This window comes from Papilio polytes, unplaced genomic scaffold (assembly GCF_000836215.1).
Source record: "Papilio polytes unplaced genomic scaffold, Ppol_1.0 DF824303.1, whole genome shotgun sequence".
In the NCBI taxonomy this organism is placed as follows: domain Eukaryota; kingdom Metazoa; phylum Arthropoda; class Insecta; order Lepidoptera; family Papilionidae; genus Papilio; species Papilio polytes.
Genome location: NW_013524901.1, coordinates 1,123,747 through 1,151,366, shown reverse-complemented (window position 1 = coordinate 1,151,366; position 27,620 = coordinate 1,123,747). Strand labels below are relative to the sequence as shown.

Below are 27,620 nucleotides of genomic sequence, written 5' to 3'. Positions count from 1 at the left end.
GTGGCCAATAACGGAAGTCCGTCTGACAACTTCAATTTCATTTCCTCGGAAGAACTTCAAAACGATCGCGTTTTGCAACCGCAACATGCATGGTAAAAGCAAAGCACAGTGTATAATAATAGCGTCATAAGTGGCGTGATCGGTATGACTGTGTGACTGTGAAGAGAACGTTGAGTGAGCTCATTCATCGTTTCGTCGGCGCTGTGGCGAGTTGAATAAGCACGGGCCTGGCCGACGCCTCAACTCGTCAACGCGAATATATAATCAACATTAAGACATTCCGCGTTCATTATTGAATTTAGCGCCAATAAGTCGGCACGCCGAACCGCCCTGGCATTTTAGGCAACTGTGATATAATACGTTAGTAACCTATTCAAAGATTTTTAGGTTAATCCTATACCGGTGATATCAGTTTGACGTCCCGTTTGAAAACCTACCGTGTTTCGTGTTCTTCAGTGTGATTAATTGAAGTATTATATCATTTGAAATATGGAGGCTTCCGTGAATTATAACTTGGATGTCACACCAAACTACTCTTATATATTCGAATTTGAAAACGAGTTCATTCACCAAAATTATAGGAAATGGATGACTGAAAATTGGACTGTGGCTTTCTATTATGTTGGAGTTTATATGGCTTTTATTTTCGGTGGCCAGTACTACATGCAGAACCGTCCCAGGTAAGAAATTACTTCTATACTTTACATACTTTCACTGTACAGTCTAACACTTTAGCGAAGCACTCTGCCATGAAATAATTTTTTGTCCCCAATAAAACAGATTAAATGTATTTTTAGGATAAATTTTTCTTACATAGTTCTTGAGGAACTTTACAAGTCTATTAGAATATTGAACAGAACATAATTAAGAACATAATTAGAAATCTTTTAACAAAATATAATTTTTATAAACTGTTTTAAATTTTTACGATTTTAAATCTGTAGTAATCTTAGATCCATTTAATCTAAAATTTTACATAAAATAAAAAGCTTCCACATTAACTAAATTAAAACAATTAAAATAGCCTGAATGACTATTAACCCTTAACTTGGCAGAATTTTATTTTTTCGAATATCAAAATAATATTCATAGCACTTAACCTTGATGAGCCAAAGTGTTTAGAAAAAAAAATTGATGTATCTCTACAGATACACTAACAAGAAAAGGGTTAATATAACACTGACACTAGTACTACAAAATGTTAAAGCGCTTTAAATTATTTGATACATTAAAACTATGGGTTCTTAATACATTAATTATATTGTATATTGAAGGTGAAATTCATATTATACATAGGAAAAATGGTTGATAGAAAAAAATAAAATATTTCATGTTGCCGGTGTTTATAAAAAAAAAAAATAGTGTGAAAAGATTTCTTGAAAAACTACACAAAATGAAAATGAAAATCTCTTAACAAATATCACTTTCTGACTTCCCTTCTTCCTTAAGAAACTTTAATGATTATGTTACCAGTATTTAAATATTTTTCACATTGTTTCCACAAAAATTGTTATCTTTATTTGTTAAGGTAATTAAAAATTGCTTGTTATATTTTTTGTATAGCTTAGAGTAATCAAGATTTATGTAAATGTAATGTTATTAAATAGTACTTGTATGGTGCATAAAAAATGGTGCGTAATCTGCACATATCAATTAAAAAAAATGTGTTTAACAAACGAAATTGCACTAGGCCAGTGTGGTTGACTAAGGCCTAATCACACCTAACTTGGAAGAGGTTATTCAAACCAGAGTAACTCAAAACCCCTTATTGTGTGTTTACAAATTTTGTCAGTTGTTTATATTATTTAACATCATGCTACAAGCCCTGAGTGCTTAACATGCAGAAAACCGTGAGGCTTACATAGTCAAATTGTATAAACTAGTGTACCTATAACAATACCGGTTATTGTTGACTTTAGAAAGTGCATCTGATTGATGAATTTTTATTTGAACTGCCAAAAACTAATGTCATCCCTCTCACACCACTAGTGAAACTAGATTTACCAATTGTTCCAATAATAAAATACCTAATAAATTATCTAGTTACAACTACCATGTAATGATCTTAATTTCCTGCTAACAATTTCCTCTTTAATATATTTTCTGTGTAAGAAATTACTGTATGGTAATAAAAATTCCACACATGTTAATTAGCGAGGCATATTTTAATGTTATAATTAACCTTTAAATGTTAAAATAATTTTACCTTTTCTTATTTATTAATTAAACAAATAATGCAACTCCGGATAAGTTTTATGATTCACATCCCTTCAAAATGATTATTAATAACTATTTTTCCCTTAAATTGGGTGAATTTTTTTGAAACAGTTCATGTCCTTGTATAACATAACACAAAGGTTGTTACCCTATTAATCACTTTGGCCTCAGACTACTTCCCAAAAAAAGTATATGTTGCTTAATGTTTTTTTTACATAGCGTTCACATAATTTATCTGTACACAACAATTGTGAAAGTAGTAAAAGAAAGGTGCTTTTTATAAAGGTCTGAAATGAAAGGCGCTCTACTATCACTACTTGAAGATTCTAAATTAGCTCAATAAAATACCTATTCTTAGATAGACTAAAAATTGTTTTAAACTTAAAGGTCATATTCCATTAGCCAGTTGTCAGCCTTATTGTAAATTTAAAATAGAATTGATTTGTCGATAAATGGGATTTAGTAGGAATGATAAATGTTTTGCTGGCCTTATGAAGAGAATAAATAGAGAGATTCTAGCGCCGGCGATGTAGGTCGACTCACGATCAAAAGTGGAATGAGGGATGGGGTGGCAGATTCTTTTCACGGGCTGGGGAGGCTGTTGGGTGTAGGGTTGACAAAATTTATACTAAATAAAGTAGTTTCAGTCTTTCTTTAAAAACAAAGCTTGCGTTTTTTGCATGAAAATGTACATTAAATAATTTTTTATCTTAATGTCCAGTTACTAAAATAAACTCGTTATATTTCGAAAATTGAATGCGAATGACTTTTACATTTTAACAGGTTTGATAACTTCCAATGGTGATAGTTCGTTAGAAATTTTCGTTGATACGATTGTTAGAAAATGAATTAGTATTAACGATATTTGTTAAACTGTAAAATTATCAGGATATCTGCCTAGTTGTGTAATACAAACCGTATAACAAAAGTTTATGATTTGGCATTGGCAAAATTTCTGAATGAAATTTGCCCCACATCTGATCTGCAGCATTATGTAACGTTGCCCCATCCCTCCCCGGCCGGCCCGTTACCTCTCCCCATGTACGTTGTGACGTTAATGTTTGAAAAGGTTTTATTAATTAAAACTTATTGAATTAAGTTTTGTTGCGTACTTAACTAATGACGTAAGTGTGTTTTAGTTAAACATATAATCTGTTATTTTTTTTAACTTTCGTCAAAATTCTTATCTCATCATGCTCATAGTATTTTAAATCGTAAGTTATTGGACACAAGTTTCAATATTGTTCAGCGTTGGTGCAAATTCGCTAAAAGTAATTTTGCGAGCCGAGGAACAGTTACGTTACATCTCGGTTAGGGTTCCCATGTATTTTATCTCTACGGAAACCGACCACATGGGGCAATGTAAATTCGAATTACCATAAATATTGTTTATTATAATATTTTCAATTTCTATCTATAGGATAAAAGACAGTAAAGATCGTCATTTGTTATTAGCATTTAGAAATTGAGTTGTTTGTTCTTTTAATAATTATTTAAGGTTAAATGATACAAACTACATATCCATAATTCAAAAGAACGTATTAACATATACATATATTAACGTTATTTACAAATCAATCAATGAAATAATGTTCACTATGAATTGGCAAATATTAGTTTGAATGACATTAAATATCATGGTCACACTAATGTGGAGGTTGCAAGATCATCGAACTTGTGATGAAGTTCGGAGGAGTCATTTTTTTACTGATCATGTCTATTGTATAAATATAAGCGATATCTAAGAAGTAAGTCTATATCCGGTTAGACTGCAACAGATTTTTTAAATTATGATATACCGATCGTTTAATATAAATCGTCATATTCAGAAGTGCACAATAACTTATATAATATTTACATGATATCCAGTCGTCGGTGTATGATGCCACTTATTTAGATTCGCGTATATGTACATGCACTTCAAATAATAAAACACTTACTATGTTAACTATCTCTATTTGGCATGGACAATAAAATTTTTGAAACAAACTGCGGTTATCACCATAAATGGCTTTATTCGTGAAGACGAGCAGGATGTTCCCTGTTACACTGACATTGCGGTGTTATTTTTTTTCGTTTCAGTTGTCGAAACACTTATAAAATATATTTTTATTCCTATTCTATTTAAATGTTTTGTAATATATGTTGCAATGGTATTTAACATTGGATGCAATGGTACTTTAACATTGCAAAGTTTTGTCAAATGTAAGATATTCCTGTTTAATCTATCTAAAGTTTAATTATTTGTTAAGTTGATTTTGATTATTGTCCAGGATAATCGTGAAAATTACAAGTATGTGGACTTAATTTCCGTTGAAAATGTGGAAAAAAGATACAGCACTAAAATATTTCCTCTCCAGTAATCCTAAAAGAATAAAACTGCATAATAAAATAAGAATATACTGAATAAATCTTTCCCCGAAAACGTTCTTATCTTTCGCGAAGTTTTAATCTTATGTCTTACGACTTTGATAAGATATATAAATAAGATAACAAACAATCTATCAAAGTTTCTTAATATTGGCAGCTCTTCAGCTTAGCGGAATACGTCAATAGGAACCGTTTAGCAGGTGGAAGTATTTTGGACATCTTAGGTTTTATTTCAGGCCGAGTCAAAACCATTTGTTAAACCAATCATATTTTTTATTTATAATAGCGATTGCATCTCCTGTTCAAGCCGATGAATGTATAAATGCTAAAAGTTTTTCATATATAAAGTCGTTTGTAGGTAGTTTTCAAAATTCAACTTGCTTCCTTATATCTTTATTTATTCAAACAATCATTATTTTTTGTAATCCTTTAAAGTTAATAAATCTGTTGCTAAAGTGAATATAGGAACATCCATTTGTTTAATTAATTTTTTATTGCATACAGTTTATACCTATAAAAAATTTAATCTTCATGATATAAAAAACATTATTGCATGCTGTTGTTACTGCAAATAATGCAAGAAACGCTCAATAAACATGTCTGATATAACTTAATACTCATTATTTTAGGAGATACGTTCAAACATGTTTGCTTCACAGGTGATTTCAGTCACCTTAAAAAATAACAATGTCAAATAAGTACAAATGAGATACGGAATACGTATCGAGCAAAACATTTCCTTTAACACCAACCTTGAACATGCTGAAGTGATGTTTTGTACGTGATCATGCATTTATTTTACAGTTATCTTGATGTAGTGATTGAATTGTGACCTCTTACCTAAAACTTCGTTATATTATTCGTTTTATTGTAACCTTTGCGCGGACTAGTGTCGACAATAAAAACAACGAACCATTGTTATGTCATAGCTTTTATATACGGCCAGCATCTGCCTTATAAAATCAATAACTGGTTTTTATGCTTTATTTACAGCAACACTAACTTTGGATAGACATGTTAAATTAAAAATGTCCTAGACGAGACGCTGATACATTTTATAATAGACGTGCTTGTATTGTCAATTTAATACAATTAAATAAACACATAGACAATAAATGACATAGTTGGCCAGTCAAATGTGTAAAAATAATTTCTGATTTATATTAAATTCGTCTAAACGAATGAAAACAGTTTTTGGCAGGGTGACCATGGTGTTTTATTGCTAATACATTAATAAAAAAATATAGTGACGTGCTCGAGATTAAATAATTAAGAAAAACAATACATTTTTCAGTCATTATTTAAACTGGGAAAACTTCTGAAATCGTGTGAATATTATTTCTTTGCAGCCTTGTTGTCTTTTGGTGTTTTTAATTTTATTTCGTCTCTAAAAAAAGTCAGTCAATGTTTGACTATCCATGTCAGACTGACCTATAAAGTAATTCATTTTGCTATGTATATATGTGATTGTATTTGCGAATATCTAATCGAATTTCACGAAATTAGCATATTACAATGCTTTTCCTGTTTTCGTTTTATCGCGACGATATTAATGACGCAGATTCTTAATGAACGGAAGAACCTCCTTTTTACCTTTAACATAGAATGATTTGTTTAATTTACATTCTTAAGAAATATTCAAATTAAATAATATAGGAAGGGCCTTTATGAGTTTTAGAGATGTCTCTAGAACTTCTGCCAAAATGTGTTATATATTACCATTTATAACTTTTTCCTATAAAAAAAATGTGTTTTTATTAAAACTATCAAAAACGGAGTGGCTGTCGTTTGCTTGTTTTTTGGTAGTTGCATAAAGGTGATAGCAAATTAATTTATAGCTTAGTATCGAAAAGAACAGGACACGCAGAACAGCAATGCTCCGGGTGTATTCATTATCAGTAGGTCGATTAGAGTGTAGGTGATAAGGCGGCTGGAGATAGCGCCGCGAGACGTTCACGTAAGTTGCTTTCGCCGTATGGCTGACTACGAAGTTGTCGACCTTGGGTTGACTGCTGAAACATTTGCAGAAACATGTTGTTTCTCTCCATTGATTGATATAAAAAGAAGGAATTGCGATTAACGAACAAAAGCGTAATGTACTAGAATGGACACCTTAATTATTTTTACAATATTTTTTTACACTTCAATTTACCATGAACCCAATTTGATAGTTACACACGTTCCGCATTTTTTTTTTTTCATTTGAATTTTATTGCATTGTAAATTTTCTCACTATTGTTGTTTTTCAATAGCTTTATAATTACTCTGCAATTATTCATTTTGGCCATGGACCTTCTTCAACCCGTATTTTTTTAATTAATTCCAACGCAAAATTAGTAATCCCAATAGAAAATTAATAATATAGTGTAATAAGAATATCTGACCCGGTAAGAGAGAGGCGTTGCTATTGCAGTTACTTCTGTCAAAAAATACGTAAATCCTACATGGACATAAAAATGAAATAAAAGTTATTGCATGCCATGACATTTAAAGTACGAAAAGAATCTTGTGAAACTTTTTCCATGTCTACAGTAGGGGGCCCATGTGCTGAGAATTTAGTTTCTCTTATTCCAACCGGGACAGGTATCCCTGTCGATCTGTAATTTTAACGCCAAGATTATTTTTTACTGATACAAATATATAGCTAAAGAATCAAAGTTCATCCAGTAAATAAGATTTATTGCATATATGATGTTTAAATGAATTATGCATTAGCTTAAACTCACTTATTAATTACGCTAATTTATCTTATTGCGATTGGTGTGTTGGTCTTATTTCATTTGTTTTAGTTTGTGTCCACACGTGGTCGGTGATAAGAATTATCAAATGTCAATTAAGAGATAAGAAATATCTTTGATCATTTTTGACAAAATCATCATACTGTAGTTATTTTTACTAGCAAAAATTGTATTTGAGTCTCAGATGCTTGCTTATGTCTTATTGTCATTCTACTTGCGTTGTTGGAACATTCATATGCGTGAAACTGGCCTAAACTGACTGGAAATAAAGCCAGAGGGCTAAAGGCAAGCTTGGACCCTTTGTTTTATCCCGCCTGAAATCTTTTGTGCAATTCATCTATTTAAATTTAAATTAATTTATGAGTTATTTTTTTGTAATTAACAAGTAAGGAATACTAACTTGAAAGGTGATCGTTAACGTAATGGCGACTTATGTGGAATCTTCGTACCTTAGAACTTGTTTGACAACACTCAAGGAACACTTGTTTCGATTCTATTGACGTAATTATCTTCGTCTTTGCTGACATAACAAAACAAATATAATTTACATTTATTGTTTACTCGTGATATTGACTTGCAGGAAAACATAAATCTTTACATCTCGAATTATATTTGCATTGGTCAAGATCCGAGGTGTATTTGTAATTTTTTTTGCTTCTCTTGACTCCCGTCAAATTATACCGAGATCCGGGCGATTTCCACTCACCGAGGACTGTTGTTTTTGTTCGCATGTTTGTCAGATTTGAATTTTAATGATTTTCCAGAGTTGACACCAAGGCTATTCTTTCACAAATACATACACTTCTGTAGTATAACATACATTTCGTTAGCTTCGTATGATAACCTGTCGTCGTGTCGATTTTTCTCGAATAAATATTCTTCAACAAAAAACTTCAAAACGTCAAACGGTTAACTAGTGTCACAGATTATAGGATTATCAAGACTGTAATATTGTTGTTTTTCGTACAACAAGTATACGTGTTTTTCATAGCGGCAATGACAAAAAGTAAGTGATCTACCGCTTTTCATGATAATTTAAAAAAAATTGACGCAAAGATTTACTTCGAGTGTCACCTTGAATGTTTTCAAAGTGATAATTTTTTGCCTCTCGCTTCTTTAATGTAAGCATTTTATTATAAAGAATAAATTATTACGTCGTAAAACATCAGCAAAATTTGTATCAGTAGCTGGACGCAGTATTTACGCATTTATATATTTGTTAATGTTGAATTTTAATACCAAATACCATATACCAATTTTAAGTCCAAATTGAATCAGTTTGTGGCGATGCATTTGGCAGGCGAAAGACTAAACCGTTCAGTTTGAACTGACCAGTAAACTGTGGCGTGTGTAGCGGGCTTTATAGGAATGGGAAATATTTACTCAACCCTCGGTAAAGTCACTTTGTCTTGGTAAGCGTTATATAATGATCATTTATTTTTACCATGGGCTTGTTTAAAGTAACATCTGACTCTAACATTACGTGCACTCCGTACTATTTGTACATTTAAGTGTTGATTGTTGCGGATGCGCACATTAAAACATTAGCAATAAGGATAAAATAACATGCTTATTTTCGCAGAAATAATGTGTATGTATCTAGGAATTAAATATTCCTTTTATTTTTATGTTAAATGTGGTTTATTTTTTCTTAATTTCACTCTCTATATCTACATTTGAGTTAGTTGAGTTTCTCATGATTTTGTCTAATATACGACACTTTAGCAAACTGATTAGAGATCATATCCTCCTCATCCTACTCCCGTAGAGTCGGCGCAACAGGTTTTTGTCCTCTACATAACTATCATAAGTCATCTCAGTCATAACTCCCTTTTTCATCATCTCACGTTTCACGCAATCCATCCATCTCTTTCTAGGTCTACTTCTAACGATGTATCCTTCCACACTCATAACTAACGTTCTCCTTGTAACATGCGATTCATCCCTCTCTCATTAGAGATTAACTAAACAATGATATTAATTGATAAACTTACACACTCTCGTACCTCAATTCTACCGGTTGTAACGATATCTATTCGCATCACTAGGGAAAACCTTACATTTTTATAATGCGGAATAAACCGCGAATTAGAATTAATTATACCTATTTCCTCATACCATAATGTTCTACCATGTGGGACAACAGGATACGTTCATAATATGTTGTTGTGTAATCCCTGTTGTTTATAGAGATAATGAAAGTGAAGACGAAGCCATGTTTTAAACCAAAGTTTCGACAGTTGAAGACCACAGCACATTATACGTTTGTTAAAACAAATAAGCTTACAAATTATGTCCGATGACACCTTATACTGACACAATTTTATATCTAGTTACCAAATGCTCGCTCCCTCGCCGTTATAAATCATAGTTACTGAGTTGACGATGCCGTGGAAATTGGCACAAACCAATACTTCATGCAGTGATTAGAAAGATCCTTTTAGAATTCAATCAAAATATTATTTCTTAATCTTTCCACTTTTTGTTAAATAGAAAAAAAATAATTGTCGATCGTCAGGTTTTTTACGACAGTTTCTAGAAATAAATGGGTTGAAATATGATTCTTGGTAGTTTAAGAACATGTTATATTTATGTAATGGAAACTATCCTTACCCTTATAAAATAGCTAATGAGAATATCCGCATGGCGTTGTAAATGAAGATATGTATGTATTATATAACACATTGCTGCATCTAATTTGTGTACTTAGTAATGATTAGCTGTTGCTCGCGACGTCCGCGTGAAATTAAAAGATATAGCCTATCTTTCTAACAGATAAATTGTCTTTCATGGTGAAAGAATTTTTGAAATCGGATTAGTAGTTTTTTTAATTATTTCAGTACATACAAAAATACAAATCTTTCCTGTTTGTAACATTAGTATAGATTACAATTTAACCAGGTGTTCTGTCTACTCAACTTTTACCAGTATTGTTGTTTTTCCCACGATTTTTTTAAATCAAGGAGAAAATTCCACAAAACTAAATCGCAAATAACGCGCTAGGTTTTAGTATTATGTAGATAAGGTTAAAAAGTCAATTTGTTTTTTTATCAAATTACCATATAAAAGTAGATGTTTAATTAATATAAATTGACATGAACCGAATTCGTGATACTTCTTCATGTTTATTAATGCTAACTATTGCGACCATTATAAATATTGAAACTATTGATACAAACAATAAGCCCTGTGAATTGAACATAATTGTTTTGCTTGCATTTGCTTATAATATTTTAGATTTGTCAAATAGATATGACGTGTTAAACTTACTTCCTACTAATATTATAAATGCGAAAGTTTAGATGGATGGATGAATGTTTGTTAGTTTGCAGCCAAAACGGTTGAACGGATCTCGATTAAATTTGGCAAAGATGTAGAGGACAGTCTGGAAGAACACATAGGCTACTCACTTCAGCTTTTTGTAATTCCACGCAGACGGAGTCGCGGGCAGAAGCTATTATTCCAATAATTGATGTATCAGTAACTAAATAAGGATTATTTCGAGTAAAATTTTTTTGGGCTCCTCTTCAACAATAAAATTGAGTTGCGACTATGTGAAGTAAAACCATTTCAGTTGAGTGCAATTATCTTTTCTCGCGTTGCGTTGCCCCCGAGCTGTGTAATAACTCGGGCTATTGTTGAAAACGTCTGCGAAGTGCCACTCGGCTCCGGGAATCGAAGTCGCTGCGTCGGTTTGTTCCGCTTTATTTACAGGGAAAACGTGCGTTAAATGCTTCACAAAAGTTATCGCTAGTCGTATTCGCAAGTTTAATTTATGTGAATTACTATAGCACAATAAGTATAATATTAAAATAAGGATGACCCGTTGCCAATTACATTACTAAAAAACTATGTGTGATAGTATTTTTTTCAATAAACAATAATAAATTTCATAATCGAGAACTAAACTATGATATCGAGAACTATACTACTGTAGTTAAATAATGATTTAACTATATTACGGTCCTTTTCAAGTGAAATTCGGTCCGATTTCCTTTTTCTATAATTTTTAATATTGTACGGTCGTGATTATAACAACAGATTGTACATCGTGACTCATTATTGCATATCTATACTAAAACGATAAAGTTTAAAAACACACTACTTTGTGTCGTAGGATGTCAGCAATCACAACACTTTTTTTTAATAATTATTTCTTTAATAAAAAGCCTTACCCATACGATATACACCCTTTATATTTTCATGCTATTAAGGAAACTTAGGGGATAAATAAATTGAAAAAAAAATCCCATGTAAGAAAGGGACCATTAACTATAAGCTGCCAACATCAAGGATGTCAATGTGAAAGGCCTTCGTTGTCATTTTAGCAGTTCAGAGTTTAACAAATATAAACAATAAAATATAGTTTTTTATCATTTAATGGGGATGAAGCCGCACGGGAACAGCTAGTTTTATCTATTCTAATCAGTTACACTTGAATTCACTGCTAGACCAAAGAATGCATATAGTCCAGGATATGTATATTAACACGTGGAAACAAGTAATACATGTTTGTCATTTTACGTATGAAAACTGTCCTTGTGTTGTGTTGAGATTCATTTTGTTCGGTCTAATGACCATCAGGTCGTTGAGTTCGCGAGGAATGCTGTTTCAATTTCCCGAAGACAAGTTTTCGAACAGCATCAATGTTGGCGTAATTACTTGTAACAACGCGACAAGAATGTTAAGAACTGCCTAGTTTAGTACGTATGGATATATTTCTGTCCTAACACTATGGAGAAATAACCATAAAGGAAAAGTCACCTTCAAGGTATTTTTAGATACTTTAGACTTGATAAATTGTCACTTAAAAGATACCATAGTCTCAAATTATCTTCATGTTCTATTCCTCATTGAAGTTGAAAGTTCACAACCTTTGAGCCTTGGTAAATTGAACATTGTCTGTATGAAACGCGTAGCGGCATTATAATATTCAAACTTAATGTAAGCTCGAGGTTAGCTGTGAACATGGGCATACAGTTTCAGTGCTTCGCCCACAGAGTATCGAGGAAAGCATGCCTTCATATTCCCATAGGAGAAAAGTGATGTTTCGCGTAGAGTTAGCCAGCCTCTATAAAGTTTGGATAGCACTATACGTAATAGTAGTCTAGATTTAGACGTGTTGGTACTTGCGACGCGACTGCCGAGGTCGCCGGACGTGATGCGATCACTTTGGCACACATTCGCACATCAACACAATACAAGACCAAGACTGATGGTTTCCTATATAATCCAATAATGTTATAAATCGACATTGGATGTGGTTTTTTTATTCACTCATGTCTATTAGACTTCCCAAAAGTAGGAGGTACTCAATACGTCTGTATGTTTTTTTTTGTTTGGTATTTTTGGATAAACTTGTCCTTGTCTACAATACACAATACACACTACAAATCAATACAGCTCTTAATATCACACACACATTTAATGTAGCAAATTATAGTTATTAGATAGTATGTAATGCTAATTTTTGTTCTGCAATTGACGTGTTACAATTACATTCGTGTTATTTTGTTGCAGGTTTGAATTGAAGCGGACACTGATAGTATGGAACAGCGGCCTGGCGTTGTTTAGTATAATGGGGGCGTGTCGCACGCTACCGGAGTTCATACACGTGCTGCGGAACCACGGCCTCTACCATTCCATCTGTGTGCCCAGGTTAGTACCAACAGCATAATGCAACTTACTGTAGATGATATTAGATTACTCAAGAATACTTTGTATTTAAGTGCAATTTCATACTGACGTAATTTCACTTTGACCTCGTTAATTGTTTCAATTGTACGTCGATAGATCTCATGTATTAGAACATTATTACAATTAGGTTTAAAATGTATGTTGCACTAACATCGAAAAATCCCTTGCTTGCAGTCTGTTACTTTATACCAAGAGTCTGCCTATGGTATAATCAATACTCAGAAACCGCTTTATTACTGGCTGTTAACTACTGATTTACATCCTCGTAAGTTCAGGGTCTTTGCGCGATTTATCAAAGAATTTAAGTGACTTTTTTTAATTGTCCTTTAGTGAGATCTCGACATGATAAAATAAAAAAAACTGTTTTAACACATTCAAAAATTCACGGCAGTAAAAACATTTACAATAATTTCTTTATTCTGAATAATACCCGCTTTTTTGCGCCTTAACCTAATGGCTTGGTACACGAAGTCCGTTCGCTAAAAGACAAAGTACTAGAGCCTTGAATTGGAAATTTCCGATATGGAAAATATTGCATATTCGTCACGCCATATATTTCTGTGCATAAAAACTAGTCTCGTATCGTAGCTGTAATTTAAATATGTGGTACAGTTCTAGAGAATGCATAGCAAATTCAATGTGACTCGCGCTATTTTTCGGTACACGGTCGGTTATATAATATAAATGTATGAAATCTGTGAATTGATTTTAATCTTGATTCTTAATGGCGAACTAGGGTGCAAGGCAATATACAATCTTCATAGTTCGGCCTAAAAATCTGGACAGAAACATACTGATATCTGTGATTTTTGAGCAAAACTTATTGCTTTGTAAGCGACGCTTCTTTCACACACGTCAAAGTTTTAGTGGAATTTGAAGTTGCCGTGGCCTTATCATTTGAGACGCGGTTACAAATTCAAATATCGTTGCATTGTTAAAAAAAACCCAGTTGAGTCGCGCGTGCGACAAACTTCGTGTCGTTTTGTGCGTGTTTAAAAAAAAAAAACTTATCTCAAATAAAGAATCATTTGCACATAGGTTGTTCTCGTATGTACGCATTTGTAGATAACAAGTTTTTATAAGAAAAAAAAACATAGTTTTTAAAGCAAATGTTTTTAGATTTTGCGACTTGCCAACATAAGATCGATACAAGGGCAAAACAAATTTTAATTTATATAAGAACTGTAATAACTGTTGCGCTTTCCGAATGTAACCGCAATATTATTTTCATTGCTCAGAAAAGTCTTGATTTTTTTATTGGATCCAATGTATTTTTAATAATTTAACAGTCAAATTTTCTATAAAACCTTCAAATGGGCACAAAGATTAAAGTATCTGTTTATTATTATCAAAATGTCTAAATTCGGAAATAAGCATCAACTTAACGGTTATATTTAAAGTCTATGTAATTTCTCAAAGTCCTTAATAATTGCGAATTTTATAGGCAATGTTAATTCTTAAATCGACACGTTCGTCAAAATACCAATGACGTGCGATTAGACATGATCGCTCGCCCATCACGTATGTGAATCGCGTCCGAGCGCGCCAGTTGACAATTATTCTATGCGCGTCAACGGGCGAAAGTTCACGCGCTGCCTAGACGAATGAGCGCGGGTGCCATAATCATTATACCTTCAAATATTAAGTACTAAATTATTTTTATTTTTTACTAACAAGACCGATATCATCATCATCGTTATAACGAACTATTCCATAGTTCGGTTTTTGACCTACGAAGCTATCCCTGCTACAATAAACATGCCCGAGAAGAGGTGAACAAAAAAGTTATAGTTAATTGTAAAATAACATGATGTACAATATTATTATACTAGCTTTCGCCCGCGACTCCGTCCGCAATGAATTAAAAAAACAAAAGTGAGTAGGCTATGTGTTCTTCCAGGCTGTCCTCATCATCTTCTATATGAAACATCCATCTATCTAAACTTTCGCGTTTATAATATTAGTATGATAAATAAATGTGGTTAAAAGGTAAAAAACTAAATTCAAGGTTTTGTGCCTTTTGTGACCTATCCAATTTAAGTTGTAAGGTGTGCTACCTTACTAAGCTTAAAGGCTTTAAGCCAATTATATTATGGTTCCATCGGTAAGATAACCAATAACAAATATTGATCGTTTTCCGTGAAGATAACATTTAAATTAAACCTTGGGATATTTTTTGTACATCACCTTTTTTGACTATTACATTGATGCGATCAATTTTCCATAAAAAGCGTTGGCCTCGAACAATTCATAGTAAATAGAATAAATACATAGTCATTAGACTCTGTGGAATATTCTCATGTATACATAATCATTTATTAGGTTTGTTTACGTTATTTACTTGTTTATTATGTAAATGTTTTAATAGTTATGTAACCACGGATAGTGCTTGTTCTAAAGGTAATCGAAAAAAATAATTAAGTGTTTTACGAAATTTAAATTTTAACATAAAGATATTTGGCATGTCCAATTAATGTTATGTCGGAATTTATTCCCTCTTATTTCGAATGGAATATTTACACCAATAAATAGTTGTGATGAAGGGCAAATTGATAACGATGTTACAAGACTACTGAGGTAAATGACCGATTTAAGGAACCGGTGACACGAAGTTGGAAGGTTCAGTGGAATCCTGTTTTGAAAAGCAGTTTCACCAGTGTACGAAAATTATAGTCAGTCTGAAGATATTTGAATTATTATCCAAGTTTTTTCATTTAACGATTTGCTTATAACTTATTTATACGTAATATAATCAAGGTTTTGTGGTGACATTACCTTAGCCTTTTTTAACTTGAGAAATACCTTGTTAAAGGTATAGAAATGACATTGTGTATTGTAAATGTAAGTAAATTGAAATTAATGACGCTGTCTAATAGTTATTTAAGACTATTGGTTTTGCATTGCGCAAGAGAGAATTTTTGAATGAGAAAAACGTTAAACAAAAGGTCATATTACTATTCTTTATTGTCTTTATTACAGTCTTGAATAAGGGAACTTCATATTTTTATATGGGAAAAGGTACGTTTGTTTATTTTGTCTTTAGCATAAACAGGGTTGTAATTATGCTAAATACCAACATAAATACTAAGATTAATTTCAGAAATACTACTTTTATGTAGCAAGGTTCGATGATTTTAGTGTATAGTGCAATTTATTTGATAAAAAAAAACAGTTTAAACTCGCGCGATATATCCATACATAACGTGATATCGTTACGTAAGTAGGGACAATGTTTCTGTTGCCTTCAACTTGAATTAATCGTTCTTTTACTCGTTATTATGTTCATCGATAAATATTAAGGCCAACACACACTGTGCAATATAGTATTTGTCGGTAAAAATATTCGGTACAAATTTCGGCTGTCCGAAACACCCTTGGAAATCGGATTACTTTAGGATTATTTTCAATTAGAAAGTAAGAATCTTATCACTAAAAATCAACGGCAACAAATCAGTATGTTTTGCCTTAAGCAATGCTTACAATTCTTTAGCAGTTCATGTATAGCGGCCTTAAGTCAACGAAATCACTTCGTAAACATGCACTGTTAACTCTGCACGTGTCGATCCGGCTATCTTTATTATCTTGCTTAGTGTGTAATTGAGTCATCACTCACTATGTGGAACTGGACCAGTTTGCGAGGTTGATCTATTAACAAGTAATTTCTATGTATTTATGGAGTTGTCATGTTTAATGAGTGTTTATGGTGGGTTTCCACATCATAACATCTCTAAAATAATGTATTTAAAACCCTGTTTTAGTTTTTGGTTTGCACAAAAAATGGATAGTAAGAGATTACTAATTTCCATATGACGCAACTCGCACACAGATTATCACGTTTCTGTACGTTTTGGTCGGTTACATGCAATATGTCCGGCTTGTGTACACTGTGGGTCAGCATCATTATTTGGTATTTACATTACACGCCTATGCGTCACACCGATCTATCAATAAACATGATATGTGGATTCACTGACATCGTTGCTCTCCACATTACAATGTTGTGCTTATGTTAATACGCGCATAGTAATTGACAAAATGTTAGGTTCTATTTCATTCCTATTCTAATGTGAAATTAGAATTTCATAATAAAATTTTATTATGAATTTATTTTAATGGATATGATATTTTTTCAAGTTTAAATAACATTTATCTGTATGTTGTATGAAACGAATAGATATGACATGTTTTTTGTTAGTTTCCAATAATTATTCATTCACTTCCACTTCCTACATCATTAATTGTTACAATCTTACCTTACCATTCATCCATTCATTTTTCCAATTAATTTATTCTATAAATTAGTTAACTTGTAACAACATATTAAAATATTACAATGTGAATGTTCATGATATATGCCTAAATCTCATACATATTAAATTCTTGTCCGACGACACGATAACAATAATGTATGAACAACTAATTTACAAGTGTTAAATGCATGTAATATGTCAGGAAAACATAATAATTATATCGTGTAGTAATTAACATGTTTTAGTAGTTTTTTTACGTTTCATTACCTAATATTTTTTGTTCATTTTCTTTTGACTTCATTACAAAAGATTTCTTTTTCTCTCACCGATTGTTTTGATAACGTAACACGTTTTTTCAACCCTCCGTTTACTGTGTTACGTAAGTCTTCGTTATAACATGACATACACGATCCCAATGGAACATAGTTTTTACTTAAAAAAAATAATTAACTTCATGACTCATTTGTTTTAAGTCAAATTGTTGTAGTTTATAAGTGTTTCGGCAAAGTTACCGTGATAATTTAATAAAAATGAATTTAAAAAATGAACTTGTCTGTTATTATCACAAAATACATCTAATGACTAAAGTGTACGCAACTAAAGTGTGTTATTCACTTAATCGAAATCGGCTTATAACTTGGAAATCACGTGGCGAAGTTATCTAATCCAGTATACTGAAGCAGTTCTTGAATGAACCAACTGAATGGATGGGATCGATACCGGGAATAGAGGCCGCCGGGGAGGGGATGGCGCACTGGGACACGAGCCAAAAACAATCTGATAGAAAACGAAAACTCCGAAACTGGGTGATGTGAAAAAATTATATGCCCGTAAAAGACTATCCAAATACTTTTTATGTCATTTATAGATATGAAAGTATTTGCAAGAGATTAAAAATGCAGTAATTTTCTAATTAGTTGTGGAAATTTAATTGAAAATAAAGTCTCTTGGTAACCAACGAACACTGTTTTTTGTTGCGGTTACTACTAGCTTTAGATTTATCTTTTATGTTATAATGCTTTGGTTTTTCGATAAGTCTTATTTTTAAGCTTTGTACGCAAATTATAAATTGATTTAAAGAAAAACCAGAGTGATGTGCAAATTTCACACAAAACGTTTACAAATCCTTGTTTATTTGGTGAATTCTCACTTACTCGTACAGACAGTCGGTTACAACTTGCGCACATAATGTTTTTGAACAGTCAATGTTATCTAGCGAGTCGGGTAGTTTTAATAAGAACTTTTCTTTTCTATTTTCAGTCTTATATATTAATTTTTATTACAACTACATTAATTATTGTCTGATCTTTATATGGTTTTAGTTTAAGATTTAACAAATTATTTCTGTAAAAGTGCTCTTAAATTAAATATATTCTGATAGTAATACCTAAGCGAATTTATTAAATTTGTATTAAGTTTTTGTTTTATGACAAAAAATAACTTTGTTAATAATTAAGATAAACATTATCCTTTTTTATTTATATTACCTGTCGATTTTGCAAATAATAATAATACTTCATCATGTACTTCTTGTTGGATGCGGGAGGAGGAGGACCGCATTCTGTGGAAGGCGTTGGGGAAGGCCTATGTCCAGCAGTGGGCAGGTGAAGGCTGTTGATGATGATGTTGATGATATACTTCTTACTAATATTATAAAAGCGAAAGTTTAGATGGATCGATGGATGTTTGTTAGAGTTTGTAGCCTAAACGACTGAACTAATGAATTTTGGCACAGATGTAGAGGATAATGTGGAAGAACACATAGGCTACTTTTTATCCCGGGAATGTTTAGGTTTCCCGTGGGATTCATTAATTTAGTTTTTTTAATCTTTACTCGATTATTCTACAACGGTTCAACTTATCTTAATTCTATGTTGGCACAGATATAAAACAAAGTCTGGAGTACACATGAGATAATGTTCATACCCGAGAAATGTCGGGGTCCCGAGGGGACCCGGGGTTATATAAATAACAAAAAACTATGTATCCAAATCCAACAGCTAGTAATTATATAGTTTTTGACATTAGTAGTATGTCAAAGTGAATGCATTAATTGGCGTCTTTGATTTTTGTTTATGTTTATTATGATAATAGAGATAGAATTGCAGACTGCATGGAATAAAACGCATAAAGTTATTGTACATCATCTTCTTAAAATCCCTTTAAAAAGTGAACGTTCCGGAGACGTAAGGTTTATGCGAAGTTATACAAAATATAAACGTGAAAAAACGCTTTTACGTGTAACGGCAATGTATATTTAATCGACCTTACGATGCAGAGCAAGTGGCGAAGGTCTAAGCGATCATAGCACGACCTCAACCGATTGTTGACCTGAACTTAGTACAAAGTTAATTAAACACTATAAGGTCAAGTGCGGCCGTTCATGAACAACTTTGCACGATCTTATTAAAACTATTGTTTGTTTATTTAAAAAAAATGAATGGAAAATTCGATAGAAGCACTTCATACTATACTATGTTATACTATATAATATTATTAATGCGAAAGATGGATAGATGGATGTTTGTTAAAGTTTGTAGCCTAAACGGCTGAACGGATTTCGGTGAAATTTGGTATAATGTAGAGGATAGTCCGGAAGAACATAAAGGCTATTCGTTTTGTTTTTTTTTATTACACGCGGATGGAGTCACTTTCGAATTAAGAAATAAAATAACTGGTACAAAATGCCGCAGTATATTGCAATAGACATTGGACGATTGACAAACATTCGCGTTCAAAACGAGACTTGAGATAGCCCACGGCCAAGTTCAAATGTTAGGTAATACTGACTGAGTACATGACCTGTATTATCGCAGTTTCCTAATGTTTAAATGTAAGGAGTATTAACATTGCTATTTTTATCAAATTTTTAATTAAAATTATAAATTAAGTATGCACAAATGGATAATTCTATGGCTATGTTTTATGGTAGCAGCAATTGCTTAGTCATTTATAAAATGTATAGTCTCGTATAACGATCTAAATATAGTAAATTACTATTTAATTTGCATTACAATACATAAAAAATCACAAGACGACATTGTGACTAAATATGAAGAAGTCGGTTATGGCAAAGTCACCGCAGTGCCAGTCTCTAATAAATCATATGACAGATGCTATTTGCTGTCCTTTGAATGTTTTCCTTGTTTGTAGAACGTATAAATATAGTATGGCTGCCATACATAGTTCGAATCTATATCCTATATCGACAAAGTACAATACAAAGACAGGGGCCTGTCCCACCAAATTGTAAATTGTCTGATAACAATCCAACGTGTAAAATATATGATGGGAATATGGGATTTTGTTACCTTATCTGACAGTGACGTCATTTTTAAACTATCTGAGCCTCTATTAGCCTGTGGTGGGACAGGCCCTTGTAAGCCTTTATATCACTCGCAGTTAAGTGATATTTGTTAAGAAGTTGACTTTTGTAACTGTAGGTTTTTACTGTCTTAGCGCCTTTATGTTTTTTTTTATTTTGTTCAATGCAATAGAGGGATGTCAATGTTTTAGTGCCTAGTAGAAACCCGCGGTGAGATATTTAGCCATGTTGAAACTTTCCGTTTTATTTTTGTTAGTATTTAGAATATCATAGCGGAACATCGCATGTCTAGTCAGTATACAGTTATCACGTTTTAGTGTTTTTCACTGATAAGTATTATTGGACATAAAATATTTTGTATCAGTACTACTTTTTTATCTTCATACTTAAGTTTTTTATTTGCATTGAAAAGCTCTAACTGTTAACTAAATTAATTAAGTTTAGCTTTAGGCTCGATGTTGGTTTTTTACGACCTAGATTAAAATTCACTGAAATTTTAAACCATTCACAACTTTTATGCAATTTTAACAGCTTGCAATTCTAGCATAAATTGGGTTGTTCTTTTAAATGTTTTTATTGCCGTATTGATGGTGCTTAATTTTTGACAATTTATTGCTTATCTTCCTTAACATTTAGTAAATATGTGCTAATTTGTATTTCGGCGATGACGTTAGATAACAACTTATCGTGTTATTTCCAATGATTCAGTTTAGTTTGGGAACTACTTAATAAAATGGATATGCAATTGAGATAATGTTCTCGTATTTAAACGAAATATAGCGAATACGAAAATTATGTTGTCAGTTACTTCTGTGTGTTTTTTGTTGCATTACTTACCAAGGGTAATTCTATCTATTCTATAGAAAAAAAGGTGGAGAGAGATCTTTCCCTTTTTTCTATCACATATGTGATTACAGTTTCGACAGTGAAAAAAAAAATCGAATGTGATAATTGTTTTTTTTTATTTGAAAATTTTAAAGTAGATGAAAGTTTCGGAAAAGAAATAGTTGCGCCTCAAGTAGCAACTAGGGCATACATCTTCCAGTTTTCTCTTATTTTTACAACGCATGCTTACTTACTTACGTAACTTGCTAGTCATACCTAGTCATTACTAATCAAGTTGTAATACATAGCGTATTTTAAGTCTCTATTCCTTCTACGCTTTGTTTACATATGGGCATTTGTTAAGAGTTATTAGACGCCATAGTTATTCTAAAATGCAATCTCAATAATATACAGTACAGCTGATTGTTCCCACAAGAAATCGAATACAACATCTATCCGGAAACGTATAGTTTTAATAGCTTTTGGTTTGACTGCTAAAGCCTTACATAACACAAACGTGTACCAGTAACATACAAACCCACAACTTCCTCAACTCCACAAACGAGCTATGTAGATGATGGAGGAAACTGACCAACTATAAGTTGTTTTTTTAAATTGATACATTTAAATGTTCAGGTAGACGCTTTGTTGTTGTTAATATCTATAGACCAACTTCCTGACACATTTATAACGGGAAAAGTAAAGCTCGGTCTTATTTCATTAGAACAGGTAATATTAGGTTTGTTTAGGCAGAATCCATAGTTCTGTCTTGTTACTATTTTTTTATTACATCAAATTATCTGACTATTGCCATCATTAGATTCATCTAATAATCAAATTCGCGAATAAAAGGGTTTAAAGGATTTTTTTAGAGCCCTACCGCAGTGGAATCCTACTTTTAGACAAAATGTCGACATCCAGAATGAATGTCCCTAATACTTCAAAACCGCGACATATTAGTAACACTTTCGTCGCCTCAATTAAACTTACTTTCGCTTTGGCATTCCGCGCTCGCGCAGATTTTCCATGTTACGCAATACGCTTTCTAACTTTGCTCGGTCACTCGGTCGTTGGGGAAGTGTTCACGTAATTTTAGCCTTCGAACATAAACGTCATATCTCATGCAAATAAATGTAACTGACAAGTTTGTATGATTGTATACTGAGGATACAACAAAGGCGATATGTATCTTATAAACAAGCCAATGATTTGTCACAAACCTAGTCTTAAAAACTACTCTTTACTTGTCAGAGATGACTCTACAACTTTAATGCAAATATAACTTGTTTAAATTATAATAGACTGGTTACTTCAGATCTCGTTATGCCTATTACGTTTTTAAACCTGTTTTTGAAATACTATTGATATACGTATAAACTAAATTGACTTATGACATGTTATGACTTTTTCGTATAGCTAACTGTACGTAGAATAAACCGGAAAATCGGGATTTTTAAGGATTTTTTTTCTGAAGTAGGAGATTTTTTTTTATCGAAATTTATGGACAACAATGTCCAAATTCTGATGTTTTTTCAGTACACACCATGACCACTGGTACTTTTGGTAATCATAGACAGCAGCCGCACGCGGCCAACAACGCGACTAGAAATGCTAGGGTAAAAGGACTTTATGTCAATTCTGTACATAGTTGTAAAAGTATGGTATGAAACCAACTAGCATTATGAAGATTTATGTTGTTTTCGCGTGTCTGTATCTAAATACATAATCACGCATACTATTGTGTCTTTTGTATATTACTTCTTATAATGTATCGTTTGTAATTTGTAAAATTGCAGTAATGTCTTTTATTATCTCTTTATTTATAGCTTGTGTATTCAAGCTATAATACGTATAAAAACTATAAAATTAACGATCTTATCAGATGATGATATATAAACACAAACAATTTGTTCCAGCATGTAATACAAATAATAATGTAATGTTCCTTTTGACTTAATGTCCTTGCCGCCTTACACTAAATAGGTTTAAATTGAGACACTCAAATGTCATTAAATAATATCTATGTAACATTTGTTTTAAATTCATGATGGTTTTATATGTGATGTCCTTTATGAGGTAATCCGTGAATGACGAACCGTGTTACCTCTGAGAGATGGTCGAAGATGGCTGGCAAATCCTAACTTAGATTTGAAGGTCCGGTCACACGGCCCACAGTACGGTTTTATATGTAGAGTGTTTTGAACAATGTTTTTAAATAAATCATATTGAAGTAGCAAAATTACTGCTGATATACCTATTGTAATAAAAAGGCAGTTTCGCAATTAAATTTGCAGCGAAGTAGACTTTCAACATTACACAGATAAGAATGGTTCGATGATAAATGTTCTTAAAGTTGATCCATATTAAACAATAGTTTGTGATAAGACAATGTTCTTCATAATTAGTCTATGTTTAAATATATTAAACATGCATTCCGTAATAAGTTTAAACTTTTTGCGTTTTTCCAAAAAACAAATCTTTTTTGTGTATATTATAGTGGAAACATTAACAGCCTTATAAATAAACCAGGTATAGAGTTGAACTTAGGAATAAACTGAGTATAGGTACTAATATTAGCACAAATTTTACTAATACCTAGTTTAACTTTGTAGTGTGTTTATTTGTAAGGCTGTTAATTTTTCCACTATAAAAATTGTATTCACATATTTATTTTAAAGAAGTGCGTATTCTAAACTATTAGTTCCGTGTTGATGTGAAAATACTGGTTCTTATGACGTGGAAGTTACGATTCGATCATTTGTGGTAATATTACCATAATACATTTTGGTTTCTTACTCATCCACTATATCAATATGGCTTTGATCACGTAATAAAACCCATCATAATACACGCGGATAACGATATTATATATTTATATGTTTCATTAATAGAATTATATCTACGTATTACATAGGCTCACATTCTTTTGACATTATATAAAAAAGTTCGCAATAAATTATCAAGTCATTCGTAAGAATCTTTTATCTGTACACAAAAAAATGTTCACGTAAACTTCGGACTGTTTTAATTTTCATAAAAGAAAAGTTTGTTTTTATCATTGTCATTCAAAAAGTTCTTGTCTCGAATAATGAGCGTACATTTAAACTTTCTGCTTAAATTTTATTCAGCGCAGTTTGTTTTTTCTAACAAAAGGGACATTTATTATTTTAACTTTAGCTTACTTAAAAATTAGGAAAAAAGACGGAAGAGTTTTAGAAAGACAAAAGACTATTACCGATCTAGAGTAGGTTTAATACTAGCGTTTTCCCGTGATATTTTTCTCGCGGGAAAAACTTAGTACGTTTTTCCAGAGGTCGTAGAGCAATTTTGCAAATACCCTTTAACGAACATCCATCCATAAATCAAAGTTTTTAACAATTTTCATACTTACATTCGTGCGTCTCGTGTACCAAGCGGAAATACACAAAACTATGTAATATCTTGTATAGTAACTACTTAATTATTATAAATATTTCCTCATTATCGACGTATTCAAAAGTGATAATTTTATTGCTGACAACTTTAACGAGTTTTTTTTAAATAACTACTCAGTAGAAGATTGACTTCGACATAAAATTTTCCAGATATATCAAGCCTACTCGCTAACCAAGTTTCTTTGCAGCATTTCTTTTTCCTTGCTACTATAGCATTATGCAAATTGTAAATTATAACAATTATTGTTAATTGCAGGACACGTAACCGACAATTATGTTGTAGGTCCGACACGTATGTAGGTCTTGGATAATATGGGGTGTGCGTAAAAAGGTTATATCAATATATTATTAGTAAATCGATTGATAATCTGTGCAGGATATATAGCCTATATTTTATACAAATTAAGTAAATAGCTCTTAACAACTTTTTGTATTAAAATTTATCTTTGTTAAAAAGGTGTTCCATAGTATGACGTTTTGGTCTATTTCTTCTATATGCGTACGTCCCAAATTGAAAACTGTCATTGGAATTGTAACTTTAAACCTTATTTCCTCTACCTTAACCTACTCCCGTAGGGTCGGAGCACCGGGTTTTCGTCGTCCAAATAACTCGTATCATCATCGTCATGTCACCTTTCACGCAATCCCTCCATTACAACTAGATGATTTTGAAAAAAATCTGTTTTATTTTTTCCAGCTTCATCGAGCAGGACAAAGTGTCGGGTTTCTGGACGACAATGTTCGTGCTGTCGAAGGTGCCGGAGCTGGGTGACACGGTGCTGATCGTGCTGCGCAAGAAGCCTCTCATCTTCCTGCACTGGTACCACCACATCACCGTCCTGCTCTACACCTGGTTCTCCTTCACTGAGTATACCTCCTCCGCGCGCTGGTTCGTTGTTATGAACTACTGTGTGCATAGGTGAGTATCTTATCTACTTTCATACTATCTTAAAGTAACCTGTATTAATATATGGTAGAAATCAATTTAAATGAGAAATTTTATTTACATAAGTATCGCAACGGCCGATACATTTATTTATTTACATTTAATTGTCCGCGGATTTCTTTCGGAACATTTTATTCTTTAAATCGGTGATACAAACATGACTGTAATAATTGTGATTACAGCCTTAGATAGTCTATTATTATTTTTTATTAAAATTGCAAGATTTTTCTTAAGTCATTGCATAATACTTAAAAAAGTGAACGCGTAAATCTACGAAACAAAATAATCATAGTGAACTAATTTAAAGCGTAAGCAAGTTTATTATGTAATATTTTCTTACTCGCCATTACAATGTTTTAAATCCAACATTTGCGCCAATACGCCAATACGGCAACTCTCAATAATCCATGTAATTGTACGACCCACAGAGTGAGTCTGCTATTATATTTAGAACAATTTGTAGGCGCATCTCCAACGATAGGAATAACTTTTGCAAGTTTTGCCTTGAAATTGTTTCAAGTCATATTCAATAATTCCAGTATTTCATACTGGAGTTTTAAAGTTGTTGGTGTTGGTTGTAACGGTGCATAAATTTATTGAAAACTGATATTTAATTACATATTCATTTTATAAAATGTCCTTTAGATTTAAAATTGAGCTATAAACGTGTATGTATAATTACAGTCTTTGTATTGCTGGTTTTTCTCTTATAAATGCTATTAATTATGGTAATATTCCTGAAGGTACAATTACCCTATTACTGTAGTTAATATCTTTATTATGAGTTGAATTCTAAATTCCTCGTAAAAGGATATAATAGCATTATAACTGGAAATAAAGTTATCTTGTGGTTACAACTTGTGAATCATTTGTACAAGCGCAGAGTTACACTGCCCAATAGATCACTTTAGTAATCCAAATTTTTTTAAAGTCGTAAAAATGTTATCTTAAATTTAGTATTACTAACTATCGATAAGCCTTTAAAATTACCTAGAAAATAAATATACTTTAAGCCATGCGAGGTTTATCTGAACGACTTTTACCAAAAAATGTTATGATTATACGATATGTTATTGGATAAACATTGTTTTTTTTTTCATTTCCAGTGTAATGTACTCATACTACGCGCTGGTCAGTATGGGCAAGTACCCTCCGCGGATGTTGGCTATGACCATCACGTTCCTCCAGCTGTCGCAGATGATCGTCGGCTGCGCCATCAACATCTGGGCGCACAACTACCTCGCCACCGCGCCCCCGCACTCCTGCCACATCAGTCAGATAAACATAAAACTATCTATGGCCATGTACTTCTCATACTTTGTCCTTTTCGCACACTTCTTCTATAAAGCCTATCTCGCACCGAAACGGGGCAAGAAGGCTAAAGTGGAACCTATCCCAGAGGAACCTATGAAGGAGGCCACCAAGATCGAGTACACCGGCTATCCCAGACAGAGACAAAACGGCGTCGTCCACTAGTCTTGTGATATTCGATAGTTTAAGTGATGCGGCTCGATGGGGTTAAGCTTGGGCCATGCGATCTTATACGCTTAATGGTGCGAAGTTTTTTCCAATGTTGAAAAATTGAATCTTTACTTTAAAATCGCTGTAGTCGATTTCACATTTAGTGAAGTGACGTCGCCTAATGTATTGTATAAAGAAGCAAATAATTAAAAATGAAGGTCAAAAGTTTATTGTAAATTTGCATAGTTGGTTTGTAACATTTCTTTTTTGCAATGTTTTGTATTTATGTGTATTGTTTTCTAAAAATCTTAGTAATGGTAGAAAAATTGTTTTTCAATAATTTACATGTATACCTAC

General features: G+C 32.3%; 1 protein-coding gene across 1 annotated transcript; it reads left to right on the top strand.

Moving 5' to 3' along the window:
- Positions 1–42: 42 nt before the first annotated feature.
- Positions 43–27,539, top strand: LOC106101224 (elongation of very long chain fatty acids protein 6). The gene is made up of 4 exons (XM_013280384.1): positions 43–680; positions 12,846–12,983; positions 25,554–25,775; positions 26,909–27,539. The coding sequence occupies exons 1-4, from the start codon at positions 490–492 to the stop codon at positions 27,276–27,278; spliced, it is 921 nt and encodes a 306-aa protein (XP_013135838.1). The 5' UTR covers positions 43–489; the 3' UTR covers positions 27,279–27,539.
- The last annotated feature ends 81 nt before the right edge of the window (positions 27,540–27,620 follow it).